This window comes from Archocentrus centrarchus, chromosome 22, assembly GCF_007364275.1.
Source record: "Archocentrus centrarchus isolate MPI-CPG fArcCen1 chromosome 22, fArcCen1, whole genome shotgun sequence".
Classification (NCBI taxonomy): Eukaryota; Metazoa; Chordata; class Actinopteri; order Cichliformes; family Cichlidae; genus Archocentrus; species Archocentrus centrarchus.
Window position 1 is genome coordinate 1441391 of NC_044367.1, and position 17110 is coordinate 1458500.

The 17110-nt window shown below is 42.9% G+C and overlaps 2 protein-coding genes across 6 annotated transcripts in view; one reads left to right on the forward strand and one right to left on the reverse strand.

The window, feature by feature from the left end:
• Positions 1 to 1357: 1357 nt before the first annotated feature.
• Positions 1358 to 13727, forward strand: LOC115772675 (putative protein tag-278). The gene is made up of 27 exons (XM_030719064.1): positions 1358 to 1667; positions 1935 to 2018; positions 2119 to 2202; positions 2892 to 2954; positions 3665 to 3763; positions 3853 to 3930; positions 4464 to 4547; positions 4912 to 4992; positions 6095 to 6157; positions 6400 to 6474; positions 6754 to 6837; positions 6915 to 6989; positions 7058 to 7120; positions 8428 to 8490; positions 8813 to 8875; positions 9492 to 9566; positions 9652 to 9714; positions 10813 to 10875; positions 11247 to 11321; positions 11403 to 11465; positions 11881 to 11943; positions 12025 to 12087; positions 12367 to 12450; positions 12527 to 12589; positions 12662 to 12736; positions 12816 to 12944; positions 13188 to 13727. The coding sequence occupies exons 1-27, from the start codon at positions 1358 to 1360 to the stop codon at positions 13601 to 13603; spliced, it is 2601 nt and encodes an 866-aa protein (XP_030574924.1). The 3' UTR covers positions 13604 to 13727.
• A 151-nt stretch (positions 13728 to 13878) lies between these two features.
• The window catches only part of mapkbp1 (mitogen-activated protein kinase binding protein 1), a 35245-nt gene continuing 32013 nt past the window's right edge, over positions 13879 to 17110 (reverse strand). For all 5 annotated transcript variants that reach the window (XM_030718811.1, XM_030718809.1, XM_030718808.1 and 2 more), the window contains 3 exons: positions 15098 to 15853; positions 14758 to 14843; positions 13879 to 14657 (listed from right to left, as the gene is read on the reverse strand). In XM_030718811.1, coding sequence (XP_030574671.1) covers positions 14418 to 14657; positions 14758 to 14843; positions 15098 to 15853 — 1082 coding nt within the window. In that variant the 3' untranslated portion in view covers positions 13879 to 14417. The remainder of the gene's footprint in view (positions 14658 to 14757; positions 14844 to 15097; positions 15854 to 17110) is intronic.

The following is a 17110-nucleotide window of genomic DNA, read 5'->3' on the forward strand; positions in this document are numbered from 1 at the left end:
TCTTCTGTGGAACCAGCTCCCAGCTTGGATTCAGGAGACAGACACCCTCTCTATTTTTAAGATTAGGCTTAAAACTTTCCTTTATGATAAAGCTTATAGTTAGGGCTGGATCAGGTGACCCTGAACCATCCCTTAGTTATGCTGCTATAGGCCTAGTCTGCTGGGGGGTTCACATAATGCACTGTTTCTCATTCACCTTATTTACTTTGTTTATACTCCACTCTGCATTTAATCATTAATTGATATTAATCTCTGGCTCTCTTCCACAGCATGTCTTTCTCTCCCCTCAGCCCAACCGGTCGCGGCAGATGACCCCCCCTCCCTGAGCCTGGTTCTGCTGGAGGTTTCTTCCTGTTAAAAGGGAGTTTTTCCTTCCCACTGTCGCCAAGTGCTGCTCATAGGGGGTCGTTTTGACTGTTGGGTTTTCTCTGTATTATTGTAGGGTCTTTACCCACAATACAAAGCGCCTTGAGGCGACAGTTTGTTGTGATTTGGCGCTATATAAATAAAATTGAATTGAATTGAATTGAAATAACAGAATCATCAATAAAGCCTGCACTTAATACAAACTTGAGTTAGAAGAAATATTAAAAGAAACTGACTTATGATCACTGAAGACAACTTTATTTATGAGCAGAAGGTCAAGGGTAACACCACAGTTAAAGACCAAGTCCAAACTATGTCCTACAGTGTGAGTAGGTCCTGATACATGTTGAACGGAGGTAAGAGCCCATGATGCTCAGGAGCTCCTCAGTAGGAGTGTGTGATGGGTCCTCGGTATGACCCCAACAATAATAATCCGGCCTAGTTTAACAGTGGATGATAAAAAGTGTGACAGAAAAGGTGAACCACAGCATGGACCACAGCTCACGCCTTGAAACAGATTCATGGAAGTTACAGGTGCACCACAGTGTCCCTTTCAGTCTTGGAATTCTTTGCATGATTATCTGGTTTGAAGCATGTGGAAGTGAAAGCAGTGACTCAGAGAGGTCTGAAAGGCCTTTTTATTCAGTGATGTGTGATTACTCGATGCTGAGCGTGTTTCAGGAGCCTTTCTGCTTTGGATAAGCTTCTTATGAGGCGTTTGTTCCCTGAGTTCAGGTTCAGATTCAAGTTCAGGCTGGAAGCTAAAAATGTAGCTGATGTTTCTCCAGTCACCATCTTCTCTCTGTGAAAGTCAGTTTTACAAACTCTGTGTGTATCCTGCTTGTATTTGTGTCCAGAGAGGAGGAAGTGTGTTTCTGGGTGGGCTCCGCAACCTCGCCCCCCACCCTCCGGCCCTTGCTGGTGTGTTTTCTGCAGGATTAGTGGGTATAAGCAGGTGGACTGCTTCAGCTGCAGTTTCTGTTTGAGCACGATGAGGAGGAGGGCTGCCACTCTGTTTCTGCTGCTCTGCTGCTCCATCAGTCAGGGCCGGTCGGAGGCTTCAGTCCCTCCGGCGCCCGTCCTCTGGGATGAGCTGCGAGGGCTGAAGGAGCTGGTGCTGAGCCTGAAGGCAGAGGAGGTGGGCCGGCGTCAGATCCTGAGGAGTGTGGAGAGCTGGCTGAGGGACGGAGAGGTGGAGGCCGAGCAGCAGAGACAAAGTATGGAGGGACTGAAGGAGGAGGCACTCCGACAGGCAGAGGAGCTGAGGGGGAGGGTGGAGGAGCTGGAACAGCAGAGCAAAGGTGAGGGGCTCCTCCTCCTCCGTCACATTAACTGTTACAGAGGTGAAGCTGATGCACAGGTGGATGGATGTGGAATCTTGAAGGGTTTAAACCTGTAAAAACATCAGAAACCTCAGCTGCAGAAGCTCAAAGTACTCAAATACTGCACTTCAGGGTACTCATTACTGTTTTACGGTACTTTGAAATATCTGCCAGTGATACTTGAGGGCTGATAACTGGTTCTGGTCCTGTTCTGTGGTGGTTGTGATGTCCTGTGTTGTCTCTCAGCTCGAGCTCTCGACGTCTTGAAGCTTCAGTCCAGACTGAACAGCAGCGAGAGCTTCATGGATGACCTGAAGAAGAAGAACTCAGGTGAGTCTCTGATGCTTATCCTCTCACACAGGCAGCTCACAGGTGTGTGTGTGTGTGAGTGAGTGTGCGGTTACTGTAAAAATGTGCCGTGTGTTTGCAGCTCTGGCGGCGGAGCTGCCATTTCTGCAGACGAGACTAAGGGCGAGTGAGAGCACCGTGGAGCAGCTGAGGAGGAAGAACGCAGGTCATCATCATTCATCATTCTTGATTATATTCTTTAAAATCATTCTATTTATATCTTCATCTTGCGTTATAGTGTAAGAGTAGTCATCAAAGCAGTTCACTGCGAGTTGTATGCTGTATAAGCATGCGTGTGACAAATAAACTTTGATTTGATCTGATCGTCAAACACTGACTGTGTTTGGTGACTTTGTTCTAATTTCATATGTTAACCACCTTTCCTTTGAAGCTGGAAGTCAGTGTATGCACCTGAACATAGACTGTATTTAAAGATGGTTGTATGGTAGCTATGTACATCCTTTATATACAGTCTGTGGCTGTGAGCTGGAAGCCTAACTTTGTGCTGCTGGATCTAAGATCGAGTCCAGTTCAAAGCGCCTTATGACATATTGCCATCTTCAGATGCAGTCTGACTAAAGTTATCATTTAAATGACACATTTTAAAAACCGTGTTTCTCAGAGCCAATGAAAAACCATACAGACTCCTTCGGTAGGATTTGGGGGGGCAGCCATGCTTTTGCTGCAGAGTTTTGTAGAGAGTAAAGTTTCTGCTCGCTTCTTGGTGTTGGTGCGCTCAGTCACATCTCTTCATCAAAGTGGCTGCAAAATAAATGTCTTCAGTGTTTTATTTTGTCAGAGCAGCCATGTGTAAAAATCCACTTCCTGTCTGTGTGTTTCTCTGCTGGTTTTCAGTCCTGGCGGCCAGACTATGCAACGCTGAGAGTGTGATGGAGGAGCTGAGGAGGCAGATCTCAGGTCAGATTCAGTTCTTTAATAATCACAAATTTGGGGACAGCAAATTTTGTCTTCAGACATCTGACACGACTTTAGTTAAAAAAACAATAAAAGGGTGACTGTAGCTGTAGCCTAGGAGGTGGTGCAGGTCACCTACTAATCAGAAGGTTAGTGGTTTGATTCCTGGCTGCTCTGGGCTGCATGCCATAGTATCCTTGGGCAAGATACTGAACCCCAAGTTGCTCTCCGATGTAAGCATTGGAGTGTGAATGTGTGTGAATGTTAGACAGTAAAAGTGCTTAGCTTCATATCGAAGTGCTTGTATGAATGGGTGTGAATGTAAATGTGTTGTATGAGCACTTTGAGTGCTCAGATAGAGTAGAAAAGTGCTATATAAGAACTAGTCCATTTACCATTTAGGTCATCTCCATGTGTGCTGCAGGACTGAGTTTCAGTCACATGGGCTCTGTGGGTTGTGGACTCCACAGCCTGGACTGAAGACTTTTGTGTGACTTGAATAAACTGTGGGAGAAATCAAACTGAAGTTGTGATCTCTTGTTAATAACCTCCATCCGTCACTGCTCTCAGCTCGCCCACATATACGAGCTCTACAGTGAAATATGAGTTGCTGGTTTGCATGTTTCTGTTGCGTCCTGCAGCAAAGAGACATCTTGAATGTCTGCAGATAAAAAACCTCTCAGGGTTTAATGTTTAACGTTCACATTTTCCAGAGTTTCCCGTCTCCAACAGCTCGTCTCTGATGCCTGAGATGTTGGAGCTGGAGAGTCGACTGAGCATTCGTCTGGAGGAGCTGACGTCTGACACCGAAGGTGACTCAGCTGATCGATCAGCTGTTTGTTTGCTGAATGATGCTGATTGAGAAACAGTGACGGGTGCTGGATGAACATGTTTGTTTCAGCTCTGCAGAGTCGACTGAACTCACTGCAGGAAACACCAAAACCGCCTTCAGACCTGCAGCAGCTCGGCTCCTCACCAGGTACATCACCCCTTCATCCTGATGCTGCAGCTGCTGCTCATTAAACGGCAAATTCATTCATTACCTTTACCCTTTGGTAAAGGTAATGAATGGACAGGTTCCTTCTGTTTACTGAGTTAAACATTGGTTAATAACTAAGAATGATGTTTTTTTGAAGCACTTTTCTCATTAGAAAAAGTAAAAACAGCAACAACAAAAACATGAAAATTTGAAGAAATGTTTAAAACCAGGAGACTGATTCAGGAACTCCTCTCAGCCTGTCAGAATCTGCAGCTCAGATTCTGGATTATTCAGTGACTGTGTGGGGAAAAGCAGCCGATTCTCACAAATCTGAACAAAACATGTCTGTGCATGTGAAACTGACACAAGATAGGAAGGAAAATGCACATTAGTAGATGACTGATGGGTGATTTCTATTAAATCCTTACATGTTCCTATTTACTCAGCAGACATTTAGAACTGAAACCAGTTCGTTAAACATGTTTTATCACCGATGGTTTCAGTGAAGTTTCTGTTCTCGAACCTGGTTTCAGTCAAATCTGCGGACGTTTCGGCTCTCAGTGACAGACTCAACGATGCTGAACGCCGGCTGGATGAACTGCAGACACAAACCTCAGGTGAGACTGCACTACCTGCAGCAGGAGCACAGGAGCTGACCTCAGAGCAGCTCCTGTGAAACCAGTCAGAGGTGTTTTGGTGGTGAAGAAACCTCTGAGCTTTGCAGATGTTCACCCAGCTGTTTCTTAGCTGAGTGCTTGCAGACTTTGGATCCAGATGTTGTATGCTTACATGCTGACACATTTAAACACGTGCGTCCATATTCAGTCCACGTTCTGGAGAACATGTCCCTCAGACACCTGTACGGGGACATCTGAAGGACAGAGTGAAGTTGTGGTTTCTTACATGACGTTTCGAGTCAGTCTGATCCGGTAAAGATGTAAAGAGTTTCTGGTTAACGGGGGATCGTCTCTTTCCTCTCAGCTGTCAACAGCTCATCACTTCTGGAAGAAAATCTGTTGGCCGTGAAGAGTCGGCTGCAGCAGCTGGAGACAAACAGCACAGGTATGACACGTAATGTGAAGGTGGACCATGAGACAGCATCCTGTCATGGTTCTGGGTCTAGGACCAGTGTTTTCTGTTTTTGGACTCTCAGATTCTGTTCAGTCTCCGTTTGATTCTTTGATTGATTTCAGAGTTCTGTTCTGGATGGTGGCTTTTGCATTTAGTTCCTGTCCCCGTGTTTTCTCCCTGATGTTTCTGTCTGGTTTCTGTGTCAAGTTCTAGTGTCTTAGTTCTCAGTCTGGTTTCTGTATTTAGTCCTTCCTGTTTTACTTTGACAGTCCGTGGTATCTTATGGGCTGTATTCAGTTTTCCCTGGTGACTCCAGTCTCCCTGATTTCCCCTTGTCCCTCATTGCATCCTTGTAGTTGTCATCATTGGTTTTCCTCCTGCTGTGTGCTCTCTCGTCTGCCTGTCTGTCAGTTAGTTAGTTAAAGTGAGTTTCCTAGTTTATGCTGCTGGCCCCATCCAGTTCGTCTGTCCTGTGTTCCAGCAATAAAAGCTGAAGTTAAGTTCTGTCTAGAGTCCTGCTTTGGGGTCCTCAACTTGCCTGCTATAGCAGTTCATGACACATGCAGGCTAGTTTAGTCAGTTTCTCACAGTTAAATGTAGCTTTAGTGCAGAGTTTTCCTGTTTTTCCACCACATAGCTAGACAAACAACTCTCACCTGAACCTCTGAGGTCAGACTTGAAATTAAAAGTGAGCGGCGCTGATCTTTCATACAATGATCCTTTCAGATGTTCTCTATGTGTCTGTGGACACTGTCAGATTGGTGAAGCAGCCTCTCAGCATTCCAGATGTTCACTCAGCTGTTTCAGGCATTCATCACTGTCTAACCTACATATTTAGGATTAGACTTAACCCTTTATGTTTTGAAGAAGTGTGTTTTGTGTGTTTTGAAGAAGTTGCTATTTTGATGAAAAACTATTATTAAGTTCACATTATTTTTAAATTGTAAAATGGAATTTTGTCACGAAACATGATCATGTTTTAACATAAACAGCTCATGCAGCCATTGGGATATTTTATTAAACGTTCATCAACAAAGAAATAACAACAAGGTTCCCCGAGGAACTCCTTAATAACTTCTACTTTTCTGTTCAGAGATACTGAACAGACTGAGAGACAATGGGAAACAGTTGGAACACCTGAAGACTGAACACACAGGTAACACACAAAGCTTTCAAATTAGTAGAATGTGTTAACTTATTAGTAATATTCCTGCATGACATACATGTCATCAAAAAATCCACTGATTTACCATCAGTGTAAAGCACAGATTAGTTTTGTACCATGACAGCACAGTACATTAATATACATCCTGCTGTAAAACAATCAGGTTCTACCAAAAGTTTGATTTTCTCTTTGTCACTGATGATGAAAATGATTATCTGGTGTTTATAATTCAGATCAAAGCTCTGAACTGATGAACCTGCAGAGAAAACTGAACATGACTGAGACTCTGCAGGATAAACTAAACAGAGGTACATCAGTTAGTCTGTTCATCACTCTTTTGACCAATCAAATTTAGTCTTTAAATGACTGCCTGTCACTTCACATATTTGCCACTAATGATTGCTGCATTATCTATCTTCAAGTTTAACAACAGTAATTAGATATTTCAGGACAGAGGAGAAGATCAGGCTCTTCTGGTGGGATAGAGATGTAGATCAGCGTGTCATCTGCATATAAACTGACATAGCATGTAATTCACTTGGTGTGTAACTGTCAGATCTGTGACGTGTTTTCTCTCCTGTTTTCAGCTCAGACTGATTCAATGAAGCAGCTGCAAATTAAACTGAACTTTTTGGAGCATCAGATACATCAGCTGCAGACTGAAACATCAGGTAACTGAATGAAATCTGAAGTGAAATGAACCAAATCTGTTTGACTGCACTTTGTTTTTCTGCTGTTCACATTTCAGATCAAAGCTCCAAACTGATGAACCTGCAGACAAATGTGAGCACGAGCGAGAGTCTGCAGGACAAACTGAGCACAGGTACATCTGTCAGAAAACCCACAGCAAGAATCTCTCTGAACACACTCACAGCTCCTGTTTCTGTTTAGAGATGTTCAGCAGGCTGATAGATGATGAGAAACACCTGGAATACCTACAGACTGAACACACAGGTAACACACAAATGGATAAACTAGCTGCACATAAAGAAAACCTTTAAGTGAATCAAAGTTGATGCTTTCAAACAAAAACTGACTTCAAATTCTGAATCAAGGAGCAGGGTTCTCTGAGAAACTCCATGATCCTGATGGTTCTATTATTCACACTAGAGTAAAAATGCAACAGCAATCTCTTTGTGACAAATAATATTTGGTGGTTGTCTAGTGATTCCATTTAATTTTTTTTGCTGTTAGCAAGTGATTGCAAGTGGCTACAGAAACCAGCTGGTCACCCAGAGGTTGTACGTGCAAGACTCAACCTGTGGACAACCACTTTTGCTCACAAGATGATTGCACAGGTTGGAGGAAACCTGTCTTCAAACAATCACCGTCTGACTTGGACTGACTGCAGTCACTCTCAGACAGGCGAAGGTTTACGAATAATTGCTGTCCAATTTATAAATGCAGACAGATTGCCAGTACACTGCAAATGATCTGAGTCAGTCTGCACTGATGAGCGTAACTTGTCAGCAACAAGTCTCTTTGCAATAGAGGACTCAACACAACTGGTTATATTCCTATATCAAAGTTGTCAACTGGCTGTTATTTTGCTGTTAAATTGGTGTTTCTGGATTTCTGTTTCAAATCTATGAAGTTCTGGCTGGATTCTGAATGTAAGTAGTTAGCATGTGTTTCTGTGCATGTAGACTGCAACAGATTTGTGATTTTTGCTAGTTTATCACAGATAATCACTATCACAGGCTGTCTTCTGACCATCTTATTGCATCTTGATGCACCAAATTCACTTTGAAGATGGCAGCTGTGAGTGGTCACAGATTTGATCCATTAAAGTAATCATTTCAAAGGCAACAAGATTGCAAGTTCGTGGCACGCAGTCGCAATAATTTAGATGTCCAAACACTGTTTTCCCTGGTGTAACTGTAGAAACCTTCTTAGCACTTTATTTAATAAGTCTGATGATTTCCATTTAAGTTCCAGGAAAAAGTCATCATCACTTTCTAAATACAGCAACCATTTGACTTTAGATTAGATTTACAAGAATCTGACTAGTAAATAAATTGACAAGTAAAATTCTGAACTGCTTTAAAACTCTGAAAACATGATTTTGACTAAGTTGCTATTTTGATGAAAATCTATTATTAAGTTAAATTGTAAAATGGAATTTTGTCACGAAACATGATCATGTTTTAACATAAACAGCTCATGCAGCCATTGGGATATTTTATTAAACGTTCATCAACAAAGAAATAACAACAAGGTTCCCCGAGGAACTCCTTAATAACTTCTACTTTTCTGTTCAGAGATACTGAACAAACTGAGAGACAATGGGAAACAGTTGGAACACCTGAAGACTGAACACACAGGTAACACACAAAGCTTTCAAATTAGTAGAATGTGTTAACTTATTAGTAATATTCCTGCATGACATACATGTCATCAAAAAATCCACTGATTTACCATCAGTGTAAAGCACAGATTAGTTTTGTACCATGACAGCACAGTACATTAATATACATCCTGCTGTAAAACAATCAGGTTCTACCAAAAGTTTGATTTTCTCTTTGTCACTGATGATGAAAATGATTATCTGGTGTTTATAATTCAGATCAAAGCTCTGAACTGATGAACCTGCAGAGAAATGTGAGCACGAGCGAGAACACACTCACAGCTCCTGTTTCTGTTTAGAGATGTTCAGCAGGCTGATAGACGAGGAGAAACACCTGGAACACCTGCAAGACACACAAAAGGGTAAACTTGCTGCAGATTATTGTGCTCTAAAAACTCTGATATTTGTATAAACTGAAATAAAGCAGTAGAAAGAAAAATACTGTTAGCCGCCAATTCTCAGTACAAGTTCTAGAACACATGATTACAGATCTCAGCAGATCCCAGTGGGGTGAATATGAGCCTTAGTGATTTTATTCAGCATATCAATTCAAAAGGAATTATCTAAGAAAGAACCAGGAATAAGAAGTGCCAAAATTATAATAAATTGAAACCACTGGGAACGCTGCCACTTTCTGTCATTAGTATTAAGAACTAAGTCATCTGAGATTTTTCATAGATCTATGGCACATCTATGGCATCAATTTGAAAATCCTAGGTGACACCTTTCTCCATTTATCACGTTCACAAGATTTCCAGAAAACTCGACCTCTGACCTTTTGGTCAAGGTTGACAAGATTTGAATATGTCCAAGATGTGGTGTGAATTTGAACATCCCAGGTCACACGATTTTCAAGTTGTAGCGCGAAAATTGGCCAGAGGAGGCGCTCAGACTCTACTGGTGGGATAGAGATGTAGATCAGAGAAATGAACCAAATTTATTTGACTGCACTTTGTTTTTGTGCTGTTCACATTTCAGATCAAAGCTCCAAACTGATGAACCTGCAGACAAATGTGAGCACGAGCGAGAGTCTGCAGGACAAACTGAACACAGGTACTGTCAATAACAGTTTAAAAAAAAAAAAAAACCCACAGCAAGAATCTCTCTGAACATACTCACAGCTCATGTTTCTGTTTAGAGATGTTCAGCAGGCTGAGAGACAATGAGAAACACCTGGAACACCTGCAGACTGAACACACAGGTAACACACAAAGGGGTAAACTCGCTGCAGATTATTGTCCTCTAAAAGCTCTGACATTTGTGGAAATTGAAGTCATCTTAAAATAGAGAGGAACGTACACACTATTTATGCAACATGGAACTTTGGAGGATCCAACAACACTTCCTGAAGAACTCAAGAGATGTTATAGTAAAGCTAGTGAATAAGTATGTGAAGTTCCATGGGTCTAGCTGGAACAGTATCCATCTGTAGTGTGAATTTGAACATCATAGGTCACGGGGTTCTCGAGTTGTCGAGTGAAAATTGGCCGCCTGTCCGCCGGCAGAGCCTTTTTAGGCTGAGGGGTAAAAAACATACAAAGCACTTTGTACTGAAACTGTAAAGGATCTAACCAGGATCCCTGAGGTATTCCTCCACTGTATCTGCAGGATACTAAAATGTATTTTCTGTGATTAACATAGAATAAAAAAGTAAAAATGAATAAATAAAATAATCTGTGTCAAACAAATGGAGCTACCAGAATGAAAAGAATCTGATATATGGTCCACTGGCAGGTAAGAATTGTGGGAAACAGTGATCATCAAATTTAGAGTTTAATCCACTGTATTTTGTTGTTTCTACATGAAATTCTCCAAAGTGTTGTCTTCAGTTGAAGCCATTATCCAGCAGAGGTTATTCTACAGATCAATGTAAAATCATGTGGAAACCACCTGATGAGGTTGGATTTCTCAAACACTTAAAATCCTCTATCACAGTTGCATTCCTCACACAACCTGCTGATCCTCTGAACTGATTTTACATCAGTTACGCACAAAATAAATTATTCATTATGGTTTTAAAATAAGTCAATATAACGTTTGAAATACCTGGAAATCTTCAGTAACTTTAATGTATTTATAATTTAGGAAATTATTTAAGTATTCTGCTGTGTTAAAGTGATAGAAATATCCAGCCCCCGGTGATTATGTGTAATGAAGTTTATTTCATCTTGAATTTGGTTAAAAATGCCAGAAAACAAAAGTTCTGAACAGAAATATGTAGAAACTCTATGTTGAAAGTTGTGAGGATCCAATGACATTCCATGAGGAACTCCTTAATAAGTTTTAATTCTCTGTTTAGAGATCTTGAGCAGACTGAGAGACAGCAGGAAACAACTGGAAGCTCTGAAGATGGAACACATAGGTAATACTTTAAACTTTCAAATTGGCTGAAAATTAATTTATAGTAATATTAACACAGTTCAAACAAAACAACAGAAAGTTCTCTTGCACAAAAGGTTTGCAGAGAAACATGCAAAGATTCCTAAAACTGCAGAAAGATCCAACAAGTTTCTCTACTTTACCAACCACTATTAATGATGATCGTTCTTATGAATCGCTGATAAGGAGCTCTTCCGACGGGGTGGTGGTGATGTTGATGTAACAACCATAATTACACAGTTTTTTCAGGCCAGAGGAGGTGATCAGACTCTACTAGTGGGATAGAGATGTAGATCAGAGAAATGAACCAAATTTGTTTGACTGCACTTTGTTTTTCTGCTGTTCACATTTCAGATCAAAGCTCCAAACTGATGAACCTGCAGACAAATGTGAATGCGAGTGAGAGTCTGCAGGACAAAGTGAACACAGGTAATGTCAATAACAGTTAAAAAGAAAAAACCCACAGCAAGAATCTCTCTGAACATACTCACAGCTTCTGTTTCTATTTAGAGATGTTCAGCAGGCTGAGAGATGATGAGAAACACCTGGAACACCTGCAGACTGAACACACAGGTAACACACAAAATGGTAAACTCGCAGATTATTGTCCTCTAAAAACTCTTGGCATTTGTGGAAACTGAAGACATTTTAAAATAGAGAGGAACGTACAAACTATTTATGACACAACTTTGTGACATTGTCACAACTTTGGAGGAGCCAACAACACTTCCTGAAGAACTCAAGAGTTATAGTAAAGCTAGTGAATAAGTGTGTGAAGTTCCATGGGTCCGGCTGGAAGAGTATCCATCTGTGATGTGAATTTGAACATCATAGGTCACATCATTCTCATGTTATGGCCAGCGTTATTGTTAACAGTTTTTGTGGAATAGATGACACCAAGACTATGATAATAGTCTATACTGATTTATTTAAGAATAATTACACAGAATCAGTGGATGTATGAATAATGATGTGGTTTGTTTTGCAGCTGTGGAGGTCAGACTGAGATCCTCTGAGACACAGCTGGAACAGCTGGAGAGTCACGCTGCAGGTACCATCATCAGCTCCTCAGTGAGGTTTCAGGAATCACTCGTAAAAGCTTTAAATCAAAAATGAAGTGTTTCCTGTTCAGAGCTGGAGGTCAGACTGAGAGAAGGCGAGAAACAGCTGGATGACCTGAGGACTGAGAACACAGGTAAGACATGTAGCGTCATATTCACATTAATGTTTAATTATTAGAGCTCAGCTTTTAGCTCTAAAAAAGGCTGGAGAGATAATTACTGACACAAAGTAATTAAAGCAATAAAAGTCTTGGAATAAAATGACAGAGGACCTAAGCAGATTCCCTGAGGAACACCTACAGATGTTACCATCTGAGCCTTTCATTTACATTTAGAAGATGCCAGAGGTAAAAGTTTTCAGAGGTCAGGGGAATGTTTGTTCTGCAGGTTATTAAAATAAAAACTGCATTCAGGGCGTGATGCTAAGATGTCGGCCGTGACGCTCAGACTGAATGTCACGGAGCAGCAGGTAGACGAGCTGATGACACAAAACACAGGTGAGCTCAGTTACATTCACTCACTGTCAGTACATCTGATGGTGTTTCTGAGTTCACCATGTGACACTGTTTTCAGTGCGAGCTGCTGAGCTGGCTTCTGTTTCAGACCGAATAACGGCAGCACAGAGAGAGGCTGAAGGTAACAAATTACCTCAAGCGAAGCGTTCCATGTCTGATAAACATGAATTATATCTGACTTACTTCTCCTCAGAGCTGCAGGTTAGGCTGAGAGCCGGCGAGACTGCACTGAACCAACTGAGGACCTCATCTGAGGACAATGATGAAGGTCAGCCATGTGTGCATCACTTTAAACATCCTCGTCGAACCAGCTGTGGGTTAAAATACAGCAAATCTGTTTCTTCCAGGTGAGCTGAAGGTGGCCTTTTCAGCTGGTCTGACTGATTCAGGATCAGTCGGACCGTTTGATGAAGAAACAACTCTGATCTTCTCCAAAATCATCACCAACATCGGTGAAGCCTACAATCAGACAGCAGGTAGCTCTCAGCATGTCACTTCACTTTGTACTAGTTTCAAAGGTTAGGTGGTGTACTCACAGGAAGTACTCTCTCACTTTCATGCCGATGTTATAAATTTATTTTTAAAAAGTTGGGAATTCAGAAATTGAAAACTGGAATAAATAAATAATAAAGTAAACAAGCATTCAGCTGAAATTAACATAAATATGCTTAATAATAATATTCATATGAAAAGTTTAACAATGATGACACAATTTAAAGCTAGATGTATGATCAAGCCTTCAGACAGTGAGATCTGTTGGGGGTATAATAACTATTTGAGGTGGTGGAGGTCCTCGCCAAGAACATTTGGAGCTTCACACACCTTTGTTTTCTACACCTGTGCTGGTTCCTCAGGTGTGTTCACAGCTCCCATCAGAGGACTTTACTTCTTCAGCTTCACGGCTGCAGATTACCTGAAAGGTTACATGGGTCTGCACCTGTACAGGAACAACCAGCCAATTATCTTCAACCTGGACCTGAATGACCACGGCGGCTACACTTCCACATCCAACACTGTGTCTCTGCAGCTGGAACAGGGGGACCGGGTGCGCCTCAGCCTACCGGCCAGCTACCGACTTTACGACGACTCCCGAAACTTCAGTGTGTTCTCCGGCTTCCTGCTGTTCCGCCTGTGACTGCAGCATCCCCGGATCCAGGATGTGACAGCACAATTTTGAGGAGGGACCAATCAAATTTCAGGAGGAGCAGTGACTTTAGTCCCACCCCTGTGAATGTAGCAGTTAGGTGAAATTATTTTCTCTTCCACAGATCAATAAAGTTTTATATTGACTGTAGAAACAGACCTGCTGATTATTTTTTGTCTTATTAACCTGCATTTGTCGGTAAAACATTTGCGTTCCAGAAAAATTGGAGATCAGAGTCTGAAACGTTTATTAAATATGACAAAAACATGAAAATGTTTCAAACTTTGACACTTTTGTGCAGAAAGTTGCAACAAATTTAACCCCCCCCCCCCCCAAGAGTTTCTCTAATATCAAAATGTACGAACGCAGTTAACAGCAGGAAACGTGCTGGTGCAGCGTGAGGTGAGGGGGCGGAGTCAGTAGTGTAAAAGCTCATCATTGTCACAATAAATACAAACTGCTCACGATCATTTACTACGGTCAAATCACAGTCTTGTATTGCTCTGTGCTCGGTGAAAAGCAGCTCTACAGTCTAACGATGACCAATAATCCGATTGCTCCCCCAGCTGACAGAACACCAACTGTCACACACTCATCACCTCCGACGGCTGGCGGGAAGTTCAAGGGAAAAAAAACAAACAGAAAAATTAATTCAAACATCCATGATTCAGTCAGAGAAAAACGTCTTTAAAAAACAACTTGGTAAAAATGATCTGAGGCGTCCAGATGAGGAAGATCATTGCATCAGAATTTTAAAAGATCAAAATGGCTTCAGATCCTTCATCAGTGAGGAGGAGGCGGTGGCTTAGGTGCTGCTGTTGATCCTCCTGTGGACAGCCTGGAGGAGGAGCAGCGAGTACTCCTCCAGCAGCGCCGCCGTCTTCACCTCCCCTACTCCTCCCAGCCCCCCCTCCACCCCCAGCATGCCCGGGGAGCTGAGCGGAAGAGCATTGAGCTCCGCCCTCATCGTCTGGAAAGCCTCTGATAGCAGCAGAGACATCTGGTGCTGGTCGGGGCCAGACTCATCAGAGGACGAACCACTCACCTGGAGGAAGAGGAGGAGAGATGAACGCTGCGATGAATGACGTCAACTGGTGGAGATGATTTGGACCATCAAACATAAGGTGAGCAGGCCTGATACTCACCTTCCTGTACAGGTGTGTTGCTTTCTTAAAGCAGTTTTGCAGCTCATTGGCTAGAGCTCTGCAGCTCTCCACACTGACTGACTGGTCTGCACAGAGAGAAAGAGAGAGAGAGAGCGAGAGAGAGAGAGAGAGGCAGGTAAGATCACTCAAAATTCTTCCTTTTGTTTTTATTAATAACTTTATTTAAAAACAGACTGTAAACAAAAATATGACGTGATGAAAGAAGAGACGACAGAAACGTCTCACCCGTCAAAGAGGAGAGGAAGGGTGAGGAGGAGGAGCCAAAGAGATGACAGGATGAAGGGATGAAGAAGAGGAGGAGGAGGATTAGAGTCCAAACCTGCGTCATCCATCTGCCCTGCGCCGCCATCTGCTGGAGTGGGAGGCTCCTCCTCCTGTCGTGGGGGAGTCAGGGGGGAGACAGAGACTGGAAGAAGTTGCAGTGGCTCTGAGGAAAACAAGGATGATGTGGACTTGGATGAAGGTGAGAAAGAAAGGAGGGAGGGTTTGTCAGGAAGTGGCCTACTGCTGCTGGGGACACGGGCCTGGAGACCACGGGTAGGTAGGGCTGCCAGGTTGCCATGGTTCCCCAGAGATGACAGTGAGGAAGATGAAGAGACAACAACTGGGACCACGGCTGCATGAGGGGGCATGGCCAAAGTCATGGTGGAGGGCACCACAGCAACAACAGGAGGTGGAGTCTCCTTGACTTGAGAGGAAGGAGTTGGTGCCGACCGCAGTGACGTCACTGCGGGGTCCTCAACAAGTTCGGGGACATTAAGGCCATCACCCACAGAGACAGAGCGGGACATCTTGGCCATGGAGCTGGCAGTGGGGTTCATGTAGGAGCGCGGCACTGATACACTCAGGGAGGACGACGAAGACTTCCTCGGGGTTGTGGCGGCAGCTGGAGCGGCAGCTATTTCCTGTGACGGGGACCTCGGAGAGGCAGGGCTGGGTCTCTGAATGGGTGGTGCCATAGATGGGGGGTGTCTGGGTGAGGAGGGGAGGGTGACAGGACGTTCAGGGGAGAGGAGCAGCTGAGGGGAGACCTCTCTGGAGGGACGAGTAGTCAGCTGGGATATGGAGGAGTCACCTGATGAGACAGGAAGTGTGTATTTAAGGTGGAGCTGAAACCCTGCATGTGTGAAGTTAGCCTTCATACAGCACAGAGCTGCTCTAAAAACTCACATATTAACTCTGGAGCCGGATTTAAGTAATAAGTTTTTAGAGCAGGGGTGTCAAACTCCAGGCCTCAAGGGCCGGTGTTCTGCAGGTTTTAGATGTGTCTCTGCTTCAACACACTTCATGTCCACTTTAAGCCAGAAATACATATCAGCAATGTGACTCTAGACTCTATCTAGGGTCCAGGGTCCTTTATCTTTCCCTGGGAACATGTATTCACCATTTTTAATCAGTGCCTGGACTGATTGTAACATTACTAAATAAATGAGAACTTCCAAGGCTCCCTGACTGGTTTAATAGCCTTCTCGTTAGCGTTAACATACAACTGGCATCCACTAATTTCCCTAAACAACAGCTCCCAGCACATCTCTAAATCTATAAGCTGATATGGCTTCATGCAATGTTAGAGAGCAAGGTAAGGTAAACCAGCTAGCTGCTACACTTTGTACGTGTTAGCAGGTAAGCTAATATAAGCTAGCACTAGCCATAAGAAAACCAGTTTATTGAATGAAGCCAGTCTGTACAAACAGGAGTTTAACCATGAGGGGAAACCTCGGTCAGCAGCACATTATATTCATGGAGGGATCATTGGTTTTCTGGATCAGACCTGACCCTATGCTGTCTCCTCTCTGATTAATCTTAGTGAACAACAGCTTTAGAGGAAAAAAGAGCAAGTGTGGCCAACTTTCTTAGGTGCCAGATCTAGAATAAAACTGCCAGTGGAAGATTGTACAGACTGAGACGTTGCTTATGTACAAACATTTTGGAGCAACATCACTTGGAGCAAACAGTGTGCAGACCTTTCCCTCGGTTAGCTGATGCAACCTCGTCTGCTAAGCTATTTCATGCCTTAACATCTTGTCCTGAGAGGATGTGGTCGAGGCTGATCTGCTGGCTTTGCTGGATATTTTCAAATTACTTTATCAGCTAACGGTATAAACTAACTGTCACCAGATTCATACAGCATAGCTAAGCTACAGCTAGCTGCTTGCTAACATTATTGATAGCAAAATCATATCTGAGCTATGCAGCCAACAAGGCCCGTGATACTAACAGGGTTAATTTTATCCATCAGTAAATCCTGTCATGGCTCAAATCAAAGATGTAGAACAAACATAACATTTTAAGTTTAAAAAGGTTTTGGAGGTTCAAAGTCTAGGAGTTGTGG

Excerpts from the sequence above, each read along its gene's own strand:
- LOC115772675 (XM_030719064.1), top strand. The coding sequence starts at position 1,358 with ATGAGGAGGAGGGCTGCCACTCTGTTTCTGCTGCTCTGCTGCTCCATC. Across the intron at positions 4,993-6,094 it reads GCTGGAGACAAACAGCACAG|AGATACTGAACAGACTGAGA; the intron begins GTATGACACGTA and ends TTTTCTGTTCAG. Across the intron at positions 10,876-11,246 it reads TCTGAAGATGGAACACATAG|ATCAAAGCTCCAAACTGATG; the intron begins GTAATACTTTAA and ends TTCACATTTCAG.